This window comes from Papilio machaon, chromosome 17, assembly GCF_912999745.1.
Source record: "Papilio machaon chromosome 17, ilPapMach1.1, whole genome shotgun sequence".
NCBI classification, from domain to species: Eukaryota; Metazoa; Arthropoda; class Insecta; order Lepidoptera; family Papilionidae; genus Papilio; species Papilio machaon.
The window spans coordinates 7,131,807-7,157,974 of NC_060002.1; the positions used below are offsets into that span (position 1 = coordinate 7,131,807).

General features: G+C 32.6%; 1 protein-coding gene across 1 annotated transcript in view; it reads left to right on the forward strand.

The window, feature by feature from the left end:
• The first annotated feature begins 278 nt into the window (after window positions 1–278).
• Window positions 279–26,168, forward strand: part of LOC106707955 (neurexin-1-like) — a 56,870-nt gene continuing 30,980 nt past the window's right edge. Inside the window, exons 1-2 of the mRNA XM_045682020.1 lie at window positions 279–827; window positions 22,210–22,351. Of these exons, the coding sequence (XP_045537976.1) occupies window positions 279–827; window positions 22,210–22,351 (691 nt within the window). The remainder of the gene's footprint in view (window positions 828–22,209; window positions 22,352–26,168) is intronic.

A 26,168-nucleotide genomic window follows, 5' to 3' on the forward strand; every position in this document is an offset into this window, starting at 1 on the left:
AAATGATATTCCGGAACGTAGACTGGTCAAATAATGGTCTCAACATAAACGGCGAGAACCTTAATCACTTGCGTTTTGCAGATGACCTTATTTTATTCTCTGAATGTCCAAAAACTTTAGAACAAATGTTGCAGCAACTATCGGATGAAAGTGCAAAAGCCGGACTTACGATGAACACAGCCAAAACTAAAATAATGAGTAATACAACAGACAACTATACAATAAAAGTAAATAACGTGATAATAGAAAACGTAACCGATTATATTTATTTAGGTCAAATGGTTTCAACAGAACAAACAATGCAGAAAGAAATAGACCGTAGGGTTGCAAACACGTGGAAAAGATTTTGGTCTCTCAGTGAGGTGATGAAAAACAAAGATATGCCCATGTCTGAAAAAAGGAAAATATTTAACATGTGCATACTACCCTGCCTGACGTACGGTTGTCAGACATGGGCATTAACAGAACAACAACATAAAAAGCTGGAAGTGTGCCAAAATGGTATAGAAAGGAGTGTTGCAGAAGTACGGAGAAGAGATAGAATAAGACAAGTGGATATAAAACAACGAACTAAGTTCAAGAACGCAACTTCTACGTACAGAAGACTAAAATCGAGATGGACGGGACATATGATAAGAGAGAAGAACGAGAAATGGACCAAATTAATTACAGAATGGTACCCGAGAGATGGTCACAGAAGCAGAGGTAGACAATTTAAGCGTTGGGAGGATGATTTTAAAAAGTTAGCGGGACCGTGCTGGATCCGAGTCGCAAAAGACAGAAAAGAGTGGAAATACTTCGAGGAGGCCTTAGTCGAAAGACAAGCTGTTACAGAAAATCAAACCGTTGCCGATACAGACATAATTTAATATAAGGATTAAGTTCTATGTTTAATATTTTAGAGATTAAGTATAGTATCTTGTTAAACAGCAATAAAGGCTTATTTTATTTATTTATTTTAATTTAAAAATTTATTTTCCATTATTCGTTTCCCAGTTGGACATTTGTCGGCATGTTTTTATCTTTGTCTAAGCGAAGATAAAACAAATGTCAGTTCTTTTTTATAACATTGACTAGCTCATTATAGTTATGGAACTATGTATTGAATTTGTCAAAGTTAACATGGTTACACAATTAAGGCTTACGTGTGAGTGTGGCAAATCTAATAATTTAGGTAACGTGACACAGTGGACTGAGGACAGCTAACTTGTGACCGACATCAGCCGACACTAAATTCATTATCTGTTTTTGTTATTCTGTCATTATTGTAGGACATGTTGTACTTCTTACCGTGGGTTTTTGAGACCAAAATATCCGTTAAAAATGTATTGTTATCTCATTGTTTTGTCAAAGATAACGACATGTTTTATACAGAGATTTTGGTCTCAGAAACCAACTGTTAGAGAAATATATTTTATATATAAAAATTTTTAAATCATAATTTCAAATAAAAAAAAAACCTTTAATTCTTGTAACTACACAAGATGCACTGACACATGATATATTGTATATGTCATTTTTATTAAATAATGTGTTCTATGTGTCTCTATAGAATTTCTTTAACAACCTTAACATAATAACAATGTTAGCGTTATGTCTCGGGCGTCGTTGTCGTGTCGACGTGTAACTTTTAATGGAGTCGTGATCGATCCGAACATTGTCTCAATAAATATTTTAACAGCTCATCAAATATTCATTTATAAATTGAAACTACGTTATGGTAACACCCTGAGAGAACTCGGGAAATGATAAAATAATTGTATATTTAACATTTATGACAGTAGTGATGAAAAAAAACCATTCATCTCATTTTGCGGAAAATTTTTAACTGTTAAGTAAATCCAAGTTTTCACCGCAATTTTATCACATTAAAGTTTATGATTTAAGATCGTATTTAGGATAAATACATGAACATTTTTATTTATTTATAATGATATACATAAATGGTTTCGTTTCAGATATAACACAAAGTTGACGGCGTTAGCGCTTCCGTCCGTAATCTTTGAGCCCAAGTTCCGAGGGTCTGTGCGGAACCTGGTATACTCAGACCTGCCCGGTCAGCCACCGCGAAGACAAGAGCTGCGGCATTCCAGGGATTTAAAGGTAATATTCATAATTATGAATAACTGATAATGTCAAAGAAACGTAGCACAATGCTACGGAGTACGTAGCTCGGCGCGTAGCACAAGAAGACAGACTCACTTCAATATTCACTGATTCATCTGCAATTAAAGTAATAATATAAATAAAAATGAAAGAAAAAATCCCATGCGTAACTATATATAACTTCCCGTTTTCACTCATCACTCAACGCGAAAATAATAACTCGCGATGTGTCTGCAATATAAATAAGATGAGATGACGGTCTCAGCCGGGTAGATATCACCCCACTTCTCTATGGAATTTATTACGACAGGCCATTTTCTAACTTGTATACCGCTCAGATTGAAATACATGTTTTTTTTTATAGAAAAAACTTCAGTCCCTTGTGACCTAGTTGAATATCCTTGAAAAAAAGCGTTGTCTTTTAAATTGTACTTAATATAAAACAATTGAATATTGTTGCTATATTCAGGTGATCAGTACTTGAGCCCCTTTGCATAGAAAAATTCTACATTAAGCTTTTGTCTAGTTCAGAAGTTTGTAAAATAAATAAACGTTGTTTAAAAAAAAAATAAAAAAAACAAACGTAGTTCTAGTAACTGTTTTAATAAAGAGAATGTTGAATTCGTCGTTCTTTAATAAAACTCGTAATAATATAGATAATAATTGTTTCATACTTGAGTTGCGAATTTAATTAAAGAACAAACAAGTCGACGTTTGGTGGTGGGAGGTGCATTTTCACTACGTATACTTATTTTACTAGTTTTCATTTCTACCATTTGCTTGTTTAACTTTATAAAGTTCCTCAAGAGAGAAATTTTAATGATATTTTGTATATTCCGCATTGAATTGTACTCTTTATTTGTTATCTAGAAGTTCTCAAGTACTTGTTCGAGTTTTGTCTTCGAGCTCTTTCAAAAACTGATTTTGTATAGACGACTATATACTATATTGTTTGGAGGATTATTGTTGAAAAAAGTATTATTAGTGGAATAATCTTCAATTTTTTATCAATAAAAATTCTAAATTTAAAACGATGTGACCGAGTTGAATAGTAACGCTCCTTGGCCGAGTATTTGGTTAAAGTCGGCACATTTATAACGGATTTATTTCCGAGGCTGCAGTCAGATTATCCTCTACGCGGTCAAATTTGGAACGGACAATTTGTATAATACTGAAATAAGTTGAAATTGCAATTTAGCTTTGAATTATATTACAACTAGCTGTGGACCGCGATTCCTTTCGCGTGGAATTAAAATAAAACTTAATATGTTGTCTATGCCAAATTTCAGCGAGATCCATACAGCCAATCTGGAGATACCTTGTAACACACATCTATCCATCCATCCATTTCATCTATCTAAGCAATTTCATTTATAATATTACTAATATAAATAATATTACTATAAGATATGATGAGATTTATTGTTTGGTTTCAACGGTTTTGTGCAGTTTAAATTCTTAATAAAAATACGGGTAAAATTGTCGCTATGAGTCATAGACAAGGAGTCCTATCCAAATGTTAAAGGGCAAAAAAGTAAAATCAGCCGCTATTACATTTCTCGTACAACTAAGATTGATTTCCCATTTACATGCAAATTTAAATGATAAAACTTCAGTGGCCTTTCGAAGGTTTTCTTTAGGGAAATTAGTTCTTACAAAGTGAGGTATCGAAAGTAAATTACCACGTCGCGGAAAATTTCGTTGTTAATGTTCTTTCAAAGTAACTTTGGCGAAAGATCTTAAAAGCTTCTAAAGTCAAAAGTTGCAGACATTAAAACGGCGCGGTCTTCAAGTTCGGACAAGTATGCAAAGACCTCATTACCCACCACGTTGATACGCTTATGTGTGTTAGTTAGGGTTTACAAATTATAATGATGAGTTTAATTCCAAATCTTACTAATATTACAAATGCGAAAGTTTGGATGGATGGATGTTTGTTTGAAGGTATCTCCAGAACGGCTTAACGGATCTTGATGAAATTTGGCACAGATGTAGAACATAGTCTGGAAGAACACATAGGCTACTTATTAAGTCTTTTTTTTAATCCCGCGCAGACGGAGCCGCGGGCGACAGCTAGTTAGAAAATAATTGCGAAGCAATAATTTTCAAGTTCGTTGAGACTTGCAGAGATAAAACCGTGTAATATATTAGGAGTAATATCGTTAATCATAAACCGCAAAGTTAGCAGAAGTTTCTCTATGTTCGTATACATCTTACCGTCACTTCTGTTTACTCTTCTGGACCTTCTCTTATTTTTATATTTATATTGTTAAGTTGTATATCAACATTAGTTACATTTATAATGAACAATATACATTTATTTAACAAACTCTTACTTTACGTGCTTCTTTATAAGCTTATAGTTAAGATAAATTTGATTAAAAATAGAAAAGTTGTTTTACGATAGAATGAAAGTTAAATACTTAAATGACTTTAGACAATAAGAGAAAAAAAATTGAAAAAAAAATTTTTTTTTGTTCACTTTATATCATTTTAGCTTACATTTCTGATTGAGGCGGGAACATAACAAACTAAAGAGCCATTAAAAAGCAATAACGCTTGCCTTAGAACATTTACAAACTTTTAAAAGCTAGAAGTTCCGGATGCACTTCCATTTTTTTCTTCTCAAAGTGCTAAAGCGATGGTTAAAATAAAAACGTATTTAATTTTGACGGTATAACAGTTGATTTTAACTTAAAAATGTTTTTCAATAATTAATTTTGACTTAAAATGTAATTTATTAAAAAAACAGACGTATTTAAGTAATTGATTAACGACCGATTTCTACTTTTAGCAACATGTATCTATAGGTTTTAAACTGGACTTCTTGGTTTGTGATTGTCTACTTGTTTTAGAGTTTACATAATCAATGTTAAAACAATATCTCTGCTTACCCTTTTGGACGACATCCTTAATGTGCCTTGATTCTTCTTAATGTTTTGAATAATTAATTTTTGAATTTCTTCGATATTTCTATAAAATACGTAAACGTGTTTAATGATTTCTTATTAAGTTTCTAGGACGTAATAAAGAAAGGAAAGAATTCATTAGGAATGTCGGCTTCTCAATTGTGCACGAGTGAATTTCCTCAATGCGGCTGTCCTTTTGTCACGGACCATCACGTTACAAAGACCTTCGTCGAGCATAAAACTAAATTAACTATAAAGATGTTTGAATAATCTAAAGAAAGATTTTAAAAAGAATTTAATAAGCTATAAGCCAAACTTCTTTGAAATTTTTCAAAACATTTTGATAGCATCTTTTTAAAGAATACCTTTTTAAAGAATTTACCTTATGTAACCAACTTAATGTTACCAACTTAATGTAAACTATCTGTTTACATTAAGTTGCGGCTTAGATTTATGGAAAAAAACTTTTAAGATATTCAAATAGTAATTACTTTTAAAATTACTGGTTGACGCCCGCGACTTATCTTCGCGGAATTAATAAATCTATATATATAAAAGAAAGTCATGTTAGTTACACTATTTATAACTTAAGATCGGTCGAACTGATTTAGCTGAAAATTGATGGGGAGGTAGCTTAGAACTAGGAAACGGCCTTAGGAACTTTTTTGTCTTGTGTGCATTTTTTTATTCCGCGCGGACGTAGTCGCGGGTAAAAGCTAGTACTTAATAAGTAGCATATGTGTTCTTCCAGAATATGTTCTATAACTTGTAACTAACATCCAATCATCAATACAATTAAACTTTCGCATTTATAATATTAGTAAGATATAATTGGCAATTTATGACGTTCATTTTATATCTCTTTAGATTCACTTTCTACTCTACTGATTACAAGTCACTTTTAAGATAAAAATAATGAAATCAAACAAAAAAAAACTAATACATATTTTATTAGACGGGTAAAACTTTTACTTTAACTCAGATTAAAACCAAAGTAGCATTTTGTACAGTCTATACATTAGTGACAAAGATTATGGGGGCACATGCTTGACCTTATATTGCACCCACCGTCGCCCTAAATTGCCCACTGCTGCCGTCCGGATCCACTCGAGTGGGCTACTTTGCCAACTATAGTGCTGCCACTATTATGTTACGGTTTAATGCAATACTTTAAGCATAACAATTATGTAAGTTGGTATTTTTAATTTTGTATAGTAAAACTGCATTCCATTTTAATATATAGACAAAGATTTAAAGGTATATAAAGCATTATATCTTTCTGTCCGGTATAGTATATACCGATATATGTATGAACTCGCACAAGAGTAGCAGTATTTTTCATGCAAAACATTTCTTAAAAAAACATACTTATTAAAAAAAAAAACGAGAAATGGTATCTTCGGTTGCTATAGAAAAATGAATTTTATTTAACAGTAATTTTAAATTTGGATTTTGACTTAAATTTAATTAACTTTAATTTTCCAACTCTATTATTGGCTTGGTACTTTATAGTAGGGTGTAAGAGTGAATAGCTTACCATAAAAGGCACTTCAAGTACTTATACAATCTCCCTGTCTATCATTTTGCAACATTGTCGCGGGCATTGACCTCTGAGAGTAAGAACTTGGAGATACATTTTTATATCTAATGCTGTATAGACTAACGGACACCTAATTTTCGAACTTTTATTTAACTGAGGTATATTTCTCTTCAAATTTAATCGGTTCGATGATCACAAAGCGATTTAAAAATTAACTTTTAATTTAGAGTGCGATTTATACTATAAATATCCTCTAGCGTACAAAGTAATAATAATAATCCTTGGATAGATCTGAATCGATTAGTGAGTTGGGCTATAATAAGTAAGCGAAAACAAACTTTGTTGTAATTTAAAGTAAAGTCAAATCTTTAATATAACAGATATTTTAAGAAATATTTAGACAGAATATTCAAATAAATAACACGAAGAGTATATAATCTGAGAAAGTAAATATAGAAGTTGAAAGTTTAAGAATCTCCTCCATGGGTGAATGACCCGAGTAAATAGCGAGCGAGAGGGAAGAAAGTATCGGTTGATGTGCCTTTAATACCTTTTTAATACGTTATCAAATCTTTCATCTTTTCAATAAAAGTTCCACAAATGTCATTGACACTTACAAGATATTATTTTATGGATTTTTTCAATTTTAAATCTGTCAACATTTTATAAATATTAAGATAGTAAATTAAAAAAGTATATTTATTAAAAAAATATATTAATTAAGTAATAAAAATATAATTAAGTATTATCTTAAAATACTGAGTATTTTCTAACTCGATTATTCAGATTACATTTCTCTTTATTTATCTTTCATTATACTATCTCTAACCAGTTTGAAATAAGTTTATGTTCAATGTTCGAAAGTTTTCCGTCAACTCTCTTTATACTAAAATTTGGACACTAAATTTTTATCGATACAGTAGATTGGTTGTAAAGTTTGATAAAAAGTTCTAACTGATGATAGATTTTTCTCTTTGAAATGTATCTATTTATAATATACTTACCTTTCCTTATGATGAAGATTACTATTTCATGTTTTAGTTTTATACGATTTTTTCCCCTTGGTATGTCTCATAAGACAAAGACTTTTTTTCAAAGATTATTCAAGTTCTTTTCGAATGGTTTCGTAGCATAGGTCTACGACGTATATTTTCTCCAGTAATTTAATTCAAGGATATTTAATTAAATTAATTGTTTAATTACTTTTTATTTTCAAAATTTAAGACAAGAACAAAAATGGAAATATGTACGATTTTGTGCACCCTTTTATATACTAAAAAGGACTCTGGTTAATGTGCAATCACTTGCATACCTTCTCTAAAGCTTCTTTGTTGCTTGCACCGTGAGATACCGCACAATAATTGAGGCTTTGCTCGTAGCACTTCCCCATTGTACTGCTACCTACAGCCGCTGTGTATCGACATATACCTATATTGACAACTCTTTGAAATTCTCTTCCACTTCTTTGTGGTTTATGTTTGCCTGGTACTTTGGAATTGCGTTGCTCTTTGTTGTCAAATAAAAGAAAGATTTATTTTTTTACTTTTGTGGAACTGGTTAAAAGTTTTTTACAGTTAATTAACGTTATTTTATTTTCAAGAAATTGATTTTTTTAAATGCTATACAAAACATAAGCAAATTTAAAAACATAAATTATAAAAAACTATTTTCTTAAACAAATACATTAAAGTGAGGTAAATTTTAAAAGGTTCCTTTTTCGAAATTAAAAATCCATCACGAGCCACTCTGTCGGCAATACTCATTAAAATGGATTCGCTAAACGATGGTGCGAATTGGGGCGACGCGACCGCGCCACTCGACTGCGAATTTATGATGAGCATATTTCTACGCTGCCCTACAAACCGAACATAAGTAGCGGTTTTTTGATAATAAGTGTATATTGTTTTAGTGTTTCATTTCGCGTGATTTCTATTTTAATTTTAATCGTTAAAACTTCATATTATTATTGCAACTCTTTTTGATTAGTAATGAAAAATTGTTTTCAGTTATATAAATTTGTTTTTAAAGCCATTTCTATAGTATGATTACTTTTTTGTCTATTAAAAAAATGACATTTCATTGCACGCATAAATATAATAAGGTTTTTATTTGACACGGCGCCACTGTAACGTCCGTTTATAGACGAAGTTTGTAGTAAATTTTAACGGCCATATAAAACACAGACAATGGCCCGTACAGATGAAAATGTGATCACCACAGATGATAAATTCTGAAACCACAGACAACGTTGCTTTAATGTGTTAGTATTATCAAATTGGTAGAACTAAACTGATTATTTTTTTTATATCGTTTTTGAATGAAAATGTTTTTTTGCTAGTTTTTCGGTAGTGAAAACTGACTGTTAATTTTGTATAAATACGTTGATTTTCAAATACTCTACTTTGTTCTTTAGCTTTGAGATTACGAATGTTAATTTTGCGAATTCCTGAACCAACTAAATACAGTGTTATACGTCGATTAAACGACATAAATTAATATAATCTCGTAATAATATATGTTTGTTGTTGAGGTCACTTTAAACGCGTCTCTGTCCCGCAACATTGAATCACAAAGGTGAGCGAAGTGTAAACGTTTTTTTAGAAAATATTCACCCAAAGAGAAATGTACAAAGAAAAGTCTGAAGATGATGTTACAAAGTAGACTTAGATGCGAGACATATTTAGCATATGTTCCAGGTTTTCTTTTATACAAAAATGTAAACGATAGTGTATGTTAAAAATTTCACTGATCGTTTGTTTCTTTGTTTGGACCAATTTGAAAATTTTTCTTTCACTGAAGCTACACTATGGCACCCGGATGGCATACACTATGTATATTTCTTTTAATTCCGAACGGATGAAGTCGCGGACAACTCCTAGTCTTTTTACAAGATCCTGCGTGTATATTATTACTTCAATTTCGTTAAATTGGCTACTTAAAAAGTTTTAATCGTCTTAAAAGAGCTTCTTTATATATTACGAGCTTAACGATGATATAACAAAGAGTCTAAATATCATCATTTAACATTTTTATTGAGGTTTTTAATGATTTTAATGTTTTTTTTCCTTGTAACGTCCTAAGTTTAGTATTAAATTCAGTTCCCTCGTAATTCGCCTTTTAAACACATTCACGTCCAAGCCTTAATTCCACGTACGAATTTAATACCGACAACCTTAATATATTTTTAATTATGTTCCTAATTAACATACATTTAACGTCCATTACATTTTATATAAAGGTGCAGTTACATTAGTCGACATAATATTTGTCGTTCTTCCCTTCAATTTGTAATAAGACCTTTGACGGAAAAGGACCAAGGATTCCTTTTTTTTTATTAACGAAGCATTTTCTTTCTCACAAAGAGTTTTAATTGAAGGGTGATGTTGTTTTATAGCAGTTCTTATTTTTCTAATTTCTTCTTTATTTTTTGTATAGTATATTACAAATAATTAATTTGTAAAAAGAATTAAATATTTTTTTACAAAAATGTATTTCTAACTATAGAAGATTCATTTAATAATAAAGTATTTCCACAATATGACTACTTTAAACTTACTTTTATAATATTACTAGCTGTCGCCCGCGACTCCATCTGCGGGGAATTAAAAAAAAGCTTAATAATGGCTATGTATTCTTCCAGATTATGTTTTATATCTGTGCCAAATTTCATCAAGATTCATTGAGCCGTTCTGGAGATACCTTCAAACAAACATCCATCCATCCATCCATTTAAACAATCGCATTTATAAAATTAATATAATTATTGTGATTTAACGTACTAGATTTCCTGTACAAATTGACACTTAGAGGGCCATATTTGTTTACCTTGAACGGCTCTTAATTTGTCAGTTAAATTTCATTCCAATTAATAATAATGATAGAACATGTGATAATTATTGACAATGTCACGGTTCTGTAGTGTAAATCCTTTGTACGACAATATTATGTGGCGCCCCCCCCCCAACCGATTGCGCCGTGTCGGCCATATTGTGACGTCATCGACACTTGACAGTCCGTACGCAACACGCTCGCAAGTGGTTCTGGAATTAATGATGTTTTCATTTGGACCGTTGCCTTCACAATTAATTGCTTTATACGATTTTTTTAATATTTCTATTTTCTTTACAGAAATGTTATTGAAAAAATGAGATTTCATAGTTAGCATATGAATATAGTTAAATATATGAATGAAACATATTTCCATCTATGTACTCTTTATGTAAAGTCTTTCATTAGTATTTATTTATATCAAAAAGTGGCATACGAGCAAATCGCAACCTGGATTCCCTAAAATAGCGAGGCAATCGTTACCCATAGACATCCGTAAAAGCAGGATGCCTTGCCTACATTTAGTCAACGGACAAAGGGACGCACACAAAGAGGATACTTCCTCTTCCTATAATAAGAAAAGGGTGGGAAGGGAAAGAGGACTAAAATTTGAATATTACAAATAAAGATATAAGAAATATTACTGACAATTATAATGTAATTAATTATTCTTAAATTATTAAATAAAATTAATTTAACAAATAATACGTGCAAAACTGTTAGAAACCGTCGCCTGTGCACAATTTCCAACTTATTTTGCGAGCTGTAAACTCCCGGACAAAGGAAATGCAGACGAGGTAATGCATTATTAAATTAAAGGAGCTGACTTTGCTTTGTGAAATGTTAAAGTGCGACCGAGTGCCAGAGAAAGGAATAAATTTCCAATGAATATTGAAACGGTTAATAATATAAAATCGATGTCAAACCTCAGGCGATTTTTAGCTCTCAAACTTTGACTACATTTTTAAATTAATATTTCACTAACAGTTAGTTTAGTAGAAGTAAATAATAGAGTCATATTATCTTATATACATATTGATAAAATTTGAATGTCTGGATGTAATATGAAAAAATATATAAATACGATGTATTTGCGTATCCGATAGAAAAAAATATCCTCGTTTCTCTGTCCGCAAGGCCACGTTTGTTCCGGGTAATCTTCGGAACGACTAGACCGATTATGACAGGACTGGACGGTGAGGTAGCTGACGCACGCGGGCATATTATAGGTTACTTTTTTGTGATTCTGCTCTTACGAAGTCGCGAGAGACCGCTGGTAATTTTATATAATTTTATGAGAAAACAAAATAAAGACAGAAAATAAAGGAGGTTTGAGATAGCAATTTCTTTTCGTATTGGTATTTGATAGTTGATACCATCGTGGCGAAAGTACTTATGTATTCAACGTGAATGACGTCACGCTATCGTTCTAAAATCGATTTTACATTCCACCAAATCCAATTACCATCACCTGTGAAATTCGCATCCAATTTGTCGGTTATTATACACTTACGTCGACGAGACTCGGCGCTGATTGCGGTTTGGCAGCTGTTCTGCCATGCGGATGACTTTTAGTTGCTTGTAAACTCCACCCGCACTATTACGACTATTATAACTAGTGATACGTCTAGAACTAGAAGACTAGAATACTACTGAGTGTTAAAAATCCGCCCTTTTACAACATTACACAAAATATTATAATACTTAAGTGAAATATTAAATTGTCAATGCGCGTTTCCCCACTGCGCATGCTAACTGCGCATGTCCGATGATAGGCGGATAATATGTCATTCAGTTAGAACTCGACAGCTAGCTAGTAAGGTGATGTTATGTATATATATGTAAATAAAGCATTGGAACAAATGTGTCTTTAGAGCACTTTTTTGATCTTACTAATATTAAAAATAAATGCGGAAGTTTAAATGTATAGATGGATGAATGTTTATAAGAAGGTATCTCCAGAACGGTTCAACAGTTCTGGATGAGATCTGGCACATATATAGAACATAGTTTGGAAGATTACATAAGGTATTAATTAAGTCTTTTTTAATTCGGCGTGGACGGAGTCGTTAACAAAAGCTAATATTTTTATATATCAAGAAGGCTGCAAAGAGGAAGCGGGTTACCTGGAGTTAAGTGACCGCCACTTATATATAAATACAACCACATAAGAGTAACAATTGTGATTATTTACCTTACGAGGTTATTAGAGAGAGGACAGGATAAACATAAAAAGGATATCCTTTTCCTAGTCTTAATATCCATAAAGTTTAAAGTTAAAATACTGAGAATTAAAATATTATCTTTAATATAAATTTCAAAGCTTTCAAGACTATAAGAAACTTTAAGAAAAGTCTTAATAAACTTTAGTGAACTTCGTAGATAGTAATAAATAAAATATGTTTATCTTTGAAATTCAACTCCTTTCATCCTTTGTAAAATTGAGTCTTGAATTTATTGAGTCGGTGCACAGTTTTCATATCTTTGAGAAGTTCTTTTGAAATATAGTTTATTTAACTTTACAATTTGAGATAAAGGAAACTTATTGTTGATAAAAAATACACTTAGATGAAGTTAGAGTGAAAGTTAAGTTACTCTATTATAAATGAAAACCGATGTTTTTAAGTTATTCTGTTTTCCTAAAGCACATTACACGAAATTAGTAGTGTAGTCAGTGTAGACAGTGTAGTAGTTTTTATTTCACACTGATGGAATTATGCTCTACTTCATAATAGACATGTATATTATGATTAAATTTTTAACTTTATTTTTGCGTAAGAAGTGACTACAATTTTTTAAAATTCAATTGCTTGATAAGCTATAATTTTGCGCTGTCGACTTCAGAAATTGTACTCTTCATATAAATCGCCAACGCGACAACGCGATAGACGTCGAGTAACTATTATTAAATTAATTTAATGAATGCACCTCACTGAGGGAGTTACTAAGACGCCTTTTACTTATATAATAACTACGATGTTATTGTTATATTCATTTGATGATTGATTTATGTTATTTCGTCACGATCTGTTAAACCGTTCCGGATATAACTTCTAATAAACATCCATCGATCCATCCATCCATTAAACTATCGCTTTTATATTATAAATGACTTTTATAAGATGACTTTTTATAAGATGGCTTTAGGAAATCCAAATGACATTTACTAATTTATTACATCGACAAACAAAAAAAATATTAAGCGTTTGTTTTGTTGATCTTTAACGTTTTTGCGCACATGTTCCGTGTTTTTCCTGTCTACACAAAGAACACATTTAAATGTTCTAAAGAAAGATTTGCGTTTTTTAAATGAAAATATATTATCTACAAATGTCTAGAAGTGTACCTACTGCAGCTTACAGAAGATATTATTAAAATATGCATCTCTCGGGGCCCGTCCATTCTAATTGAGTTGTAGCTCTGCGGAACCGTGTTCTGCTCATTACTACTGTAACATAAGAAACATCTTGATTACTTTGTTTCTTTAGAACATTAGACGAGTCTTATTCTTCTTCGACTTGAACTTTTATAACTGCATTTTCAATTTATTTTACAAAGTATTAATAATGATGAAATTATACTAATATTGTAAATGCAAATGTTTAGATGGATGGATGTTTGTTTGAAGGTATGTTCACAAGGACTCAACGGATCTTTATAAAATGTGGCATAGTTGTAGAACATAGTCTGGAAGAACACATAGGCTAATTATTACGTTTTTTTAATTCCGCGCAGACGGAGTCGCGGGCGACAACTAGTTTTAGTATTTTTATCAATAAGTACATTAATTACATACATTTGTTAAGAGTCGGATGGTTAACGGTGGATTTAATATCAGATAACCGGATGCTCGTTTGACCTCTTATACTAAAGATTGGAGTGCTATCTATTGTTATTCAACTGAGTACCTTCAATACAAAACCATGGACAATAAGAAAACTTGAAGAAACGAAGCCGCAAAGATTCTAGAGAAATATGTACAATGGACACTTTTTGTTGCGGAGTGTCTATATTGTACAAAACAGAAAAGAAGTCTTGTAAAGTATATTCTGCATTTATATTCGTAGAAATACTATATTGAATATAGATTGTTGTTTTTGACGCGATTTTTACATTATAAGGTGGCAAGTGAACAAGCTCTCACCTGAATTTACCGAAATAGTAAAGGGACCGCTGACCATAGTCATCCGTAATTGCAGATGCGTTGCCTACCTTTAATGTACGGAGGGACGCATAAGATTCTATGCGTTCGCTTCTCTATCAAATCCACTTTCCCTTCTCATCCGTTATAAGAAAGTGGAAAGGGACTAAAGTTTAGGCCTCTGGCGCGCACGCTCATTAGACGAATCGTGGAATAACATCCACTTCACGGGTGTCTCCTGTGTGATATTGCAGAGATCCATCGAGCCCTTTCGTACAGCAAAAGTTGTTGCTGGCGTCTACCGCTGTTAAATTGATTAATATGCTTTGTTTTTCTCAAAAAAAAAAACTGCATAAAAAAAGCTTTATGATTTTTTTTTATTTATGATGTGAGTGTATTCGGTTGTTAATAATTTGTGAGCGGTGTGTAATTTATGCGAAGACACGAAAGCACTCTAGCAAAGTACAGTGCCGTACAACTGGTCTAAGTGTTCGCCAAGACGTTTTCTGCTTGACATTAGCGACGTCACACGACTGTACCGTACTGCTTTCAGACAAATTACGTGCGAGGATGTACTCGCAAATACGTCCCATTGTAGAGTACGTTTGTAATCTAAGGTTAAAGGTTTGAAACACACTTTTAAGTTTTGTTAGGATTTGTTATACAAACATTTAGTTTTTTATATTAATTTAATGAAAAGAAAATATCTGCTAAATAAAGGAACTTTAGTATCTACTACATTTCGTTGTTCATACTTCAGTTTCCCGCGCCATTTTCTTCTTCTACTATATATTTTTACATAACTAAAAAGGCAAAGGTATTGATAGCCATTATGCCACCTCTATAGTAAAATGTTTAATTCTGCACTTAACAATTATAATATTCTCAACTTTGTTTACTTAATTGATGAAGTTTTGAAAGTAATTAAAAGAAAAATTAAATCAATTTTATGTAGTTATTTCAGTTTATTTTGAATACTGATAAATTTCTATGATACTTGCAAGATGTATCTAAAAAGTATTTTATGTAGAAAGTATTCTACATATTATTTTAGTACTTAGTATTTTTAATATTAATAATCTATGCATGGTGTTAATTTTAGTCTTTGAGGTTTGGTTGTAATTCATTATAATATGTTACTATTTAATTAATTGGATATTACATGTTCTGTTTGCGTGTAAAAACAGTAGCGTGTTATTTCATAACAAAATTGCATGGCGATATCGATCTCAATGTAATGGAAATGCTCGATTATAAAGCAATTTTTAACATATAAAAAAATTGTTACCGACAGAAAATAAAACTGAATGCTCGGTGCAATCGTATTGCGGTGTTTTCTAATTTGCATAAGTGTTAGGTAAGTTTATGATTTAAGATTATAAAAGACAATAAAGGAAGAAAGAAATGTCTATTAACCGTCTATTGTTATCTTTGTTTTGTCAAAGATAACGTCACGGTTGACGATATGTTTTATACATAGGTTTTGGTATAGAAAACCAACGGATTTTTTTTAAATTTTGAATTCAATCAATGCCCTTTCACGCAATAACCTTAATACTTCTAGTAATTAGCCTTTACATTTTGACTGGTTGCGTGTATGAACCAAAACTTGACTTGATGTAACCGGTTAAAGTGACGATGTTATGAATAATATTAGGTCCTTACGTATGAAATTGGCGTTTTTCGTACTGGCCACTTTAATCACGAATTTCTCCTCTTTGGTAAGGAATTCCAAATTCAAATTTGTACAGCTATAGACTCATGTATTTGTGGTTCGATGACCGTCATTCATTTGTTTTTTTTCTTCTGTTTTTTTCTGTTTGCGTCACTCATTTTACAAAATGGAAAACTTAAAATATCGCATTATTTACGAGTACGAGTTCCGCCGTGGCACTAGTGCTGCGGAAACGACTCGAAGGGTGAATGATGTGTATGGCGGTCGTATTGCAAAAGAAAACACAGTTCGTTTTTGGTTCCAACGTTTTCGTTCTGGAAATTTCGATCTGCAGAACAAGCCCCGTGGACGGCCTGAGACTCAAGTTGATAATGAAGAGTTGAAGGCTATTGTGGAAGCGGATCCATCGCAAACCACGTCCGAGTTAGCTGCAGGCTGCGATGTTAGTGATAAAACTGTTTTAATTCACTTGAAGCAAATTGGGAAGATTAAAAAGCTTGAAAAGTGGGTACCTCACGAATTGACTGAAGCAAACCGGCAAACGCGCGTCGACTGTTGCGTTACATTACTAAACCGGCACAATAATGAAGGTATTTTAAACCGAATCATTACCTGTGATGAAAAATGGGTTCTTTACGAAAATCGGAAGCGCTCAGCGCAATGGTTGGATCCTGGCCAGCCAGCCAAATCCTGCCCCAAGCGAAAATTAACCCCAAAAAAGTTACTTGTAAGCGTTTGGTGGACTAGTGCCGGTATTGTTCATTACAGTTTTCTCAAATCTGGCCAGACTATTACGGCTGATGTCTATTGTCAGCAATTGCAAACCATGATGGAAAAGCTAGCGGCTAAACAACCTAGGCTGGTCAATCGCTCCACGCCACTGCTGCTTCACGACAACGCTAGACCACACACTGCGCAACAGACGGCTACTAAATTAGAAGAGCTTCAATTGGAAAGTCTAAGATATCCTCCGTACTCCCCGGACCTTGCTCCAACAATTTACCATTTTTTTCGAAATTTGGATAACTTCTTGCAAGGGAAAAAATTCAACTCCGATGGGGCAGTCCAAATCGCCTTCAAAGATTTTATTGATTCCCGTCCGACTGGTTTTTTTAGTAAAGGGATCAATGAACTACCTATGAGATGGCAAAAGTGCATAGAAAATAATGGTTCATACTTTGATTAATTAAATATATTATATTAAAAAATATTCGACTTTTTGTTCCTCCCATACAAAACGCCAATTTCATATGTAAGGACCTAATATTTCGTCAAGGATTAGGCGGTACTCTAAACCTTAGTGTAAAAGATTTAAAGTTTTTTTATTACCCAATATATAAAATTCTCGTGTCACAGGTTTCGTCACCATACTCCTCCGAAACGGCTTGACCGATTCTCATGAAATTTTGTGAGCATATTCAGTAGGTCTGAGAATCGGCCAACATCTATTTTTCATACCCCCCCATTTTTTAACTGCGCGCGGACGGAGTCGCGGGCGACAGCTAGCAGTCTATAAATTTTGTTATCTGAGTAACAAACACTAACTTAAGCTTGTGTAAATTTGAATCATAACTTAGACACTGAATTTATACTGGTTGCATTATTGGTGTTAAGTTAGTGCTTAAGATCAAAGCAATGGTTAGTGTAGCGAACGGACAACAACTTAATTAGCGGCAAGTCACTTGCAGCTGCGGTGTTGTTTCAAGTTGCAACAAGTTATAATTGAAACAATATTGCATGAATTAAGTTGAGAACTTAACTCTCCTGTGAAATACTACGACCATACAGAAGATGGGCGTGAAGTGGAAGCAATTCCGCATTTCGTCTGATAAGTGTTTTTGCCGGAGGACTAATTTAGACCTATTTCCCTTCCCAACCTTTTCTTATAACTAAAGGATTAAGTTTTGATGGAGAGGGGGGGGGGGTGGTCGCATAGGAATTGAAAATAATCTCTTTCTATGCGTCTCCTCCTCCTTTGATTAAAGGTAGGCAACTCATCTGCAATTGCGGATGTCTATGAACAGGGGTAGCTTCGCTAACTCGGCGAATCTAGGTGGACGTTTGCTCGTTTGCCACCTTTTAATATATTTTAAGAAAATTTTATAATGCGTTAATAAAAAATTTGTTGAGAAAAAAACTTTATGAAGATGTTTTACTAAGTAAAATCGCATAATACAAGATGAGAAACTCGATCTTATTTTTGAGGCATAAAATATAGAGAACCATTGTATATATTTTTAATCTGTATGGTGTAAACATGGCAGTGCAAGTTTTTAATAGTTAACGTGACAAAAATTTTAGATTAAAATTATAAATCAAATATTTAATTAAAATGGTGCATGAAAAATCGAGGCCGAGAGTAATAATTCTTTTCCTTTGTTTTAGTTATTTGTTAACTGCAGTTGGTTTAGTTTACAATTTACTTAGCATTTTATATGAACAGGTAGAGTGGCGTGCTCACGTGGCGTGTAGAGTTTGCTGTAATATTCAACGTCAGATGCGTCATCCCTCAGGCTGATTTGAATTTTTAATTTTATTATAATGATACGCTTATGAAATATGTTCTATAAGTCAAAATGGATGTTCGTGTACGTGGTAACCATAAAAATGTTTTTAATGTGCTTTTTACTCGTTAGACGTATGCGGTAATATTTTTAAAATATGTAAATCGGTACATAATAATATTCTTTATTGCCATAAATGAATAAAGGTGTTTTATTGCTTTCTAGCAATAGTCCGAAGTGATTTACTAAAATTATTTGAGTACGTCATTCATTATGGTTCTGTGCGAATTTTTGAAATGACTTCTTTTGTTTTAATTGAAGGATTAAGAAGTATATTAACATGAAATTAACATTAAAGAAAAGTGTCATATAGCATCTATTAAACCAATCTTTAAATTCTATCTATTTTTAATCACTTAATTAACAAATGTTTCGATAAAACATAACATCCATCGGTATTAAACATTTTTAAAAAGTAATTTATAGTTCCTAAAGGAATAATCTTACTTAAGGTTATCCAATAACCGATCTGCATTTATCTAACTAATGTTTGACACCCGTCGTGTGCTGTAAAGAGGGTCGGCTTGCAGTTTAGCTTGAGGTCTAAGTTTATTGCTGATAATCACATATTATCTTCGACTTTTCCTCCCCCCGCTCGCACGCACCCTTCACCCTAAAGTATTCACCGCGATAAGGTTGTCAACGTGTTACTTCCCTTCTGTATGAATTTATCTTTGTTAACCGCAACACTATAAATGTGACATTAGTTCTAACGCCATTTGAGTCAATAATATTAAGTGTTCTTGAGGTTTCATTCCCGAAACACTTATATATAAACATACTGTTATTTCTGTAACTATTTTCGCAAAAGCTTGAGATAACAAATTGTTTTTAAGCAGGTATTTTACAGTAGAACACATAATTGTTAAAATATAATATTCTAAGAACAATTTGACGTACATTGGACGACGGTATATTAATCATACATTTGTTACTATCAAATGTATAAACAGGGATCACGCACAACAACGTTATTAATGTAATATTAATAAAACAGTGCGTTACCCCTGACTGAATATAGGTACTCCTGTAACAACGTACTGCGGAAAAAGTTATTACTTGCAAAAAAAAGCTCATAATGCAGTAAATTTTACGAGCGAAACTGAAAACCGGTGTACAAACCTCCATTGTTCAGTCGTAAACAATTGCCATATGCAATTTCGATTTACCATCTTGTTTATATCGCATGACAGTAGCGCCATCTGCACGAAAGTATTGTATCATTTTTCAGTATTCTTACTTGAATAATGAAATTTAAATTTACTCTTAAATGGAAAATTGACAATCATCCTTTGTGTTGTTTATAAATTTGACTTTATGAAAATGTTATCCTTTGTCCTTTTTCCTACGTAGTAAAAATGTGTTTTTGTGACATTTATTAGATGGAAGAAAGTTATTTTATTTTGTATTTTAAAAGCTATGAATTTCCCATTAAATAAATCATAGAACTTATTTAATTTCATAGGCAGCAAAGAATTACAACAACTATAAAACTCACACTTATTAGAATCAATGCTAACTTAAGTAATAACTTGATTTAAGTTAGTTCCTTTTACGTTGCGGAAACTTCGGCACGAAAGGGACTAATTTAGGTGCAAGTCGGTCACGCGGACCTGTGCGTCACTAAGCCACAAGACGTTAACTTTACCGGAAGAGTCGTAAACTTCTTCTTTTCAATACAATCTTTAAGATTTTTTTAAAAACCAAAAGGAAAGATCCTTTAAATCGCCTTAAGAGCATATTCGCACGGGCGCTTTTTAACGCCGCGTTAATACTCGGTGTTGGCGGTTTTCGAGCAACGAACGGCCAACATTCGCGTTGTAAAAGCGCTACCGTATGAACAAATGAATTTGTCGTATTTGAACTCTTTTTTAGTGCGCGTTAATAAAACGCCATTGCGAATGGATGCTAAGAGTGTTACTGAACACTTTTTATTAATATTTAAAAGAGTTTATGCCATAAAACATTGAAATTTATTTAAAACTGAAACTTTATTATAAACTAAAAATTAATTTAGTATACTCTTTATTTACTTATTTAATTTTCCTTAATTTATATGGTTTCTTATAAAACTTAATCTAATATATAAAATTCTCGTGTCACAGTTTTCGTTGCCATACTCCTCCGAAACGGTGACCGATTCTCATGAAATTTTGTGAGCATATTCAGTAGGTCTGAGAATCGGCCAACATCTATTTTTCATAACCCCCCCCCCCCCCATTTTTTAACTGCGCGCGGACGGAGTCGCGGGCGACAGCTAGTTATAATTAAAGTTCAAACTTTCAAGTTAAGTGAAACTTTGTCTTACTTAACCCAGCTTAAAGATTTAACTGCCTAAGGAAATTCATATAAAGTTGTCGTATGTTTACTTTCGGGGGCAAGACGTTTATATACACATATAAACTGAAATGGTCTAATTTTAGTTGAATTATGTATGCGTTTTGATTTGGGATTAGGAACATTTATCAAAGTTTTGGGAATAGTTCCTATTGACTAATATTGTTGTAAATAAATCAATGTCAGATAACTGTAGTTTAATGCTTCATATTTCATATGTATCACGATAGTTCAAGCTATAGAATATCAATTAGGTATAGATAGTTACATAGAGCTTCCCCTCTGTTTATATCGATAAAAAGATTGATAGACAGTTGGTTATGAAATAACCTAAATAAAAAAAAAAAGCTAAATAAGCAGAATTGAAAAAGTCGACTTTTAAGTTTCCGTAAAACTATGTTTCGATTGTGATAAAATTTTCTTTCTCTTAATGTTTTGATCTAGGTTTACATTGTCGTAGTTGTCACGTTTTTTAAATAGCCTAAATTCGCCAAATTAGCGAAGCAACCGCTGCCCGTAGAAATCAGTATTTTGCAAACGCGTTGTCTACCTTTAATTAACTGATGAGGGAAATCACGGAAAGGAGATATTTCTCCTTACTCCAACAAATCCACTACCGCTTCCCATCCTTTCCTTACAAGAAAAGGGTGGGAAGGGCACGAGGACAAAAATTAGACCTCCGCTACACACACTCATCAGACCATGTCCACACAGTCTTCTGTGTGGTCGTGGTATCGCAGCGGGCGAGCCTACCCACTGCTGCTTTACCACTGTAAAAACACATTTTGTCATCAAACATGTTACAAAAATTATTGATACAATATTTATATCTTATCACATGTTCGTAATTAACTGGGGTAATTAACTTTCAACTGCCGTGACATTTGCCATGAATAAGAAAAAGTGGACAATTTCATTGACATAATATGTTGTCTCTGTTTGTTGCATGAGAATGTAAGGGACGACAATACAAGTGGGCGGTCGAAACGCGCGGTAATATTCAGCACATTATATGTTGTATGATACGCATGTAAACCCATGGATAGACATTAAATAACGTTGTACCATATCAACCTTTGTAATGTATCTTGTTTGTCTGTGTATGGCAGTCGTCTCGTGTGAGCAACGCGAGCGGTGACGCGTGCGAGCGCCGTGACCCCTGCCAGCATGGCGGCGTGTGCATCAGCACTGATAACGGTCCCATCTGTGAGTGCAGGGACGAGGATTATGAGGGCGCCTTCTGTGAGAGAGGTATGTGTTTAGTGTAATTACTGGAAATCTTTAATTTAACAACAATACAACTCACGCCTGTAATCCAGAGGGGTAGGTAGAGATCACGGACCTTCATTTGGCGTGGCCAAATGAACCTCCGCAATCCACTTTTCGCCATTTCGGGAGACAACGTGATGGGTGGCGAGGCGCGTTGCCGTCTTTAATTTAACTTTGGTAATGTTATTTTCTAAAGTTATTAGGATAAAGGTCTGAAAGTGTACAGTCAGCTGCATAAATAAGTTTACATTTACAAAGCTTCAATTACTAGTATTTGCCTTCTGTTTCAAAAATGTGTAAGCACATATCTGTATGCTTCCGACTATTATTACATGTTATTGATGAATACGTGCATACGCATTTTTAAAACTGAAGTGATATAGAAGTTTCTAAAGATTTGTAAATATGTACATATTTATATTTATGCCGGTGACTGTACAATTTAGGTATAATACAACAAAAAAGAGTGTTTACTTTCTTACTAATTTTATGCTATTTTGTTACTTTATAGGGTGCAATATTTGAGAATATTTAGTATTGAGATCGGTTCTTTTTTATATATAATTCGTTTAGTTTTAGCTTTAGTTCTATGCGTTAGTTTTGTAACATTCTTAAGCGTTAGTAAACTACTAAAGGTAATTAGGTAGCAGCGGTATTCGCAGGCTGTGTTGTCGCGTGAGGGATCGCAGTAACTCAACCGTGGCCATTACTGAGCGCTTGCGTCTCACTTGAAACCCTTCAGCCGATGCTGGGACTTGGTTAAGCGAAATACTTAACTTGATGATATACTTAACTTTAGGTTCTAACAAAACAATAACATATTGGAGTCTATTAACATTGTCTTTGTGAAAATTCACGCAAAAAATTATTTATTAATAATTGCCTAGAGACTGGAAATCCATTGAAAGATTCGAATGTATTTTGCACTAGCCCGCGACTCCGTTTGCGCGGAATTAAAAAAAACTTAATTATCCTATGTGTTCTTTCAGACTATGTTCTATAACTGTGCCAAATTTCATAAAGATCCGTTGGGCCGTTCCGGAGATACCTTCAATCAAACATCCATCCCTCTAAACATTCGCATTTATAATACCTCTATTAGTTTTGCATTGGCTTTAATATAAATAAATAAATATAAGGATATTTCAACCGGAGCAAGGAGAACATAGTATATTAACTTTAATACTTCATGTCTCAAAATATCTGGACATTATTGAAATTATCTTTAAAAAAAATTCATCAACCTCCATCAATTCAACTTAGCCTGAAGTCTGTGCTATCATGGTAATAGTTGAAAAGCTGGATTTCCACGCACGGATAATATTATTAGTTCCTTCAACTATTATGCTATTAGCGGTTTGAATACAGTACGTTAGAGCGAAAGAAACAAAAGAATGATTTTTATTAAATATCTTAAGGCAATTAACATAATTTAATAAAGATAATTTTAATGTTTATGTCCCTCGTTTCATAGCAGCAATTATAATAAAATTATAACAGCTTTCAGACCGTTTCCTTTTAATGGCGAAATCAAAACCGACGATATTTATCGTAAATTATCTTAATTATTTAATTATAATTATTTTTATGACAAAACAGTTTAAGAAAATATACGTATTAAGATATAACTGTGGTTAGTTTCAGAGAATAAGCGCAAAACTCTTAGAGAAATCAACACATAACAGTAAATACGAGTAGAAATGGTAAAATATTCACCAAACGAACACAGATAAAAAAAGTTTGAGATAATATTTGTTATGCGTAAAATTTTAAGGATGATTTAAATTATAACTACACCAATAACATGAAATAAAGTAAACAAAACACGTTTGTTTACTTTACCTTGTAATATGTTACATAAATTTTAAAAGGATAGGTAAAACGTAAATGTCTAAAGTTTCACGCTTAATTACACAAAGGTTTTTTGTTCATTTCAAACTTATATACGAGGAAATTACAGCTTTTTACAATCCAAAATTCAATCGTTTTCAAATTGAAATGTCGTGAAGTTTCAGAAATAAAATAACATCAGTAATTAACTCCTCAATTCAATTAAGTAAACTCCGTTTTATTCATTAACTAAATATCAATTTTGGTCCGGCTGAGTGTAATGAAAGACGTGTAGTAAATGAAAACCAGTCGCAGAGCTAAGTCGCGTAATTGGCCATGTTAATAGCCTTGAAGTGTTATAGCGTTGTAAAAGATTGTTGCAATACTGCTGAGACAGAATCCTTGATATTATTATCTGGTAATCTTAATATTATAAGGAGAAAGATTTTTAGACAGCAGAAGTATACTGTTTTTAGACGACAATATTCTGAAATATTTTTAGTTCCTTTTGCTCGATCGTTTCATTTACTCTTATGTATAAATTTATCTCTTCTCTAAATTATATTCTAAATTTATCTCTGACGTTATTAAAATCGTATTCATTCGGGAATCGAATGGTTTATTGTTATTTTGAGTTACTAATTAAAAAGCTTAAGAAATACCAATTTGATGTTGCGATGTGTTTAAGAGAAATGCGTTTGATAACTATTTTTCCTCCCAAGTAGGGTTGACGGTAGGCAGGCGGCCGGCCGTAAAAGCTTAAGTTTATAAAACCTTGTGTGCCGACCCTACGTGAGTGGGAGAAGGTCAGGAAGATGATGATAAGTTAGGTCAATATTTTTCTATGTTAATATTGGCAATATTAAAATTCATGCTAAAGTCTCCCGTGAGCTACAATATAATCAAAATACTGTTTTTTTTTTAATATTAATTGTTTAGAAAAACTCTTATATTTTTTTCACAAAACGCAAACATATTTTGTCGATGCTCATTAGATCGTTAAGCGCTTTCAAATAAATAAAGTTCCCTTGCGAGTTACGAGTATATTTATTTTCAGGTCTGTTTAAATCAAAAACTAAATATAATATATATATATATATCTTTGTAACACTTTCCACTTTGTAACACCTTTCCGTCAATATGTTGTCGACTATTTTATTATCGACAAACAAAAGGTCAAGGTGACTATATCAAGGTCTGTATATTAATATGAAACTCGGAACGAGTGCGGTTGTAATTTGTTGCGCTATTGCAGACCTTCCACACAACAAAGCTCATTTATTTTTATACAGACTTGACAACAAACGTTGATTATACGTAGGTATGCTAAATCGAAATCCCTGGATTCGATTCTCAACTACAGTAGAATTATTTTGTTACCAATATTAAGATACGAATGCATTCAATAGAAGAAGGCAACAAATGACCTAGCTGCTACCTGATTTCGCTAAAATCGCGAATCAACTGCTGGCTATACATAATAAGTAAAAAGGTCTTAGATGTGTGGCCTATCTTTATGGAACAGAGGGGAGACGAACCGAAAAAAGACGTTTCTCTTTCCTATAGCAACCCACTAAATTCACTAATTCCCATCCTTTCTTTATTACTTAAAGATGGGAAGCGAAACGCTTGAATTTGATCTTTAGCATCAGATGTTTTTGTTTTGTTTTTGGAGTATAAATTCACAGTTATACATACTTTATATCTAGCTAATGTATTCGTTGTAGCTGACATGTAATTTATATATATTGTTAGAATAAGGCAAAGTTATAGTCCAATTATTCCCGAAATGGTTGATGTAATCTTATAACAAACTTCGGACGTAATAGGCTCATATTTATACAATAGTGTTTGCTTGATTTATGATGAATGGACGTTGTTATGTTTGTTATGAATTGGATACAACTAAAGTAGGTCAACAGCGTTATTTGGAAGTCAAAATTTAATGACAATGGAAAGTAAGGTTTTA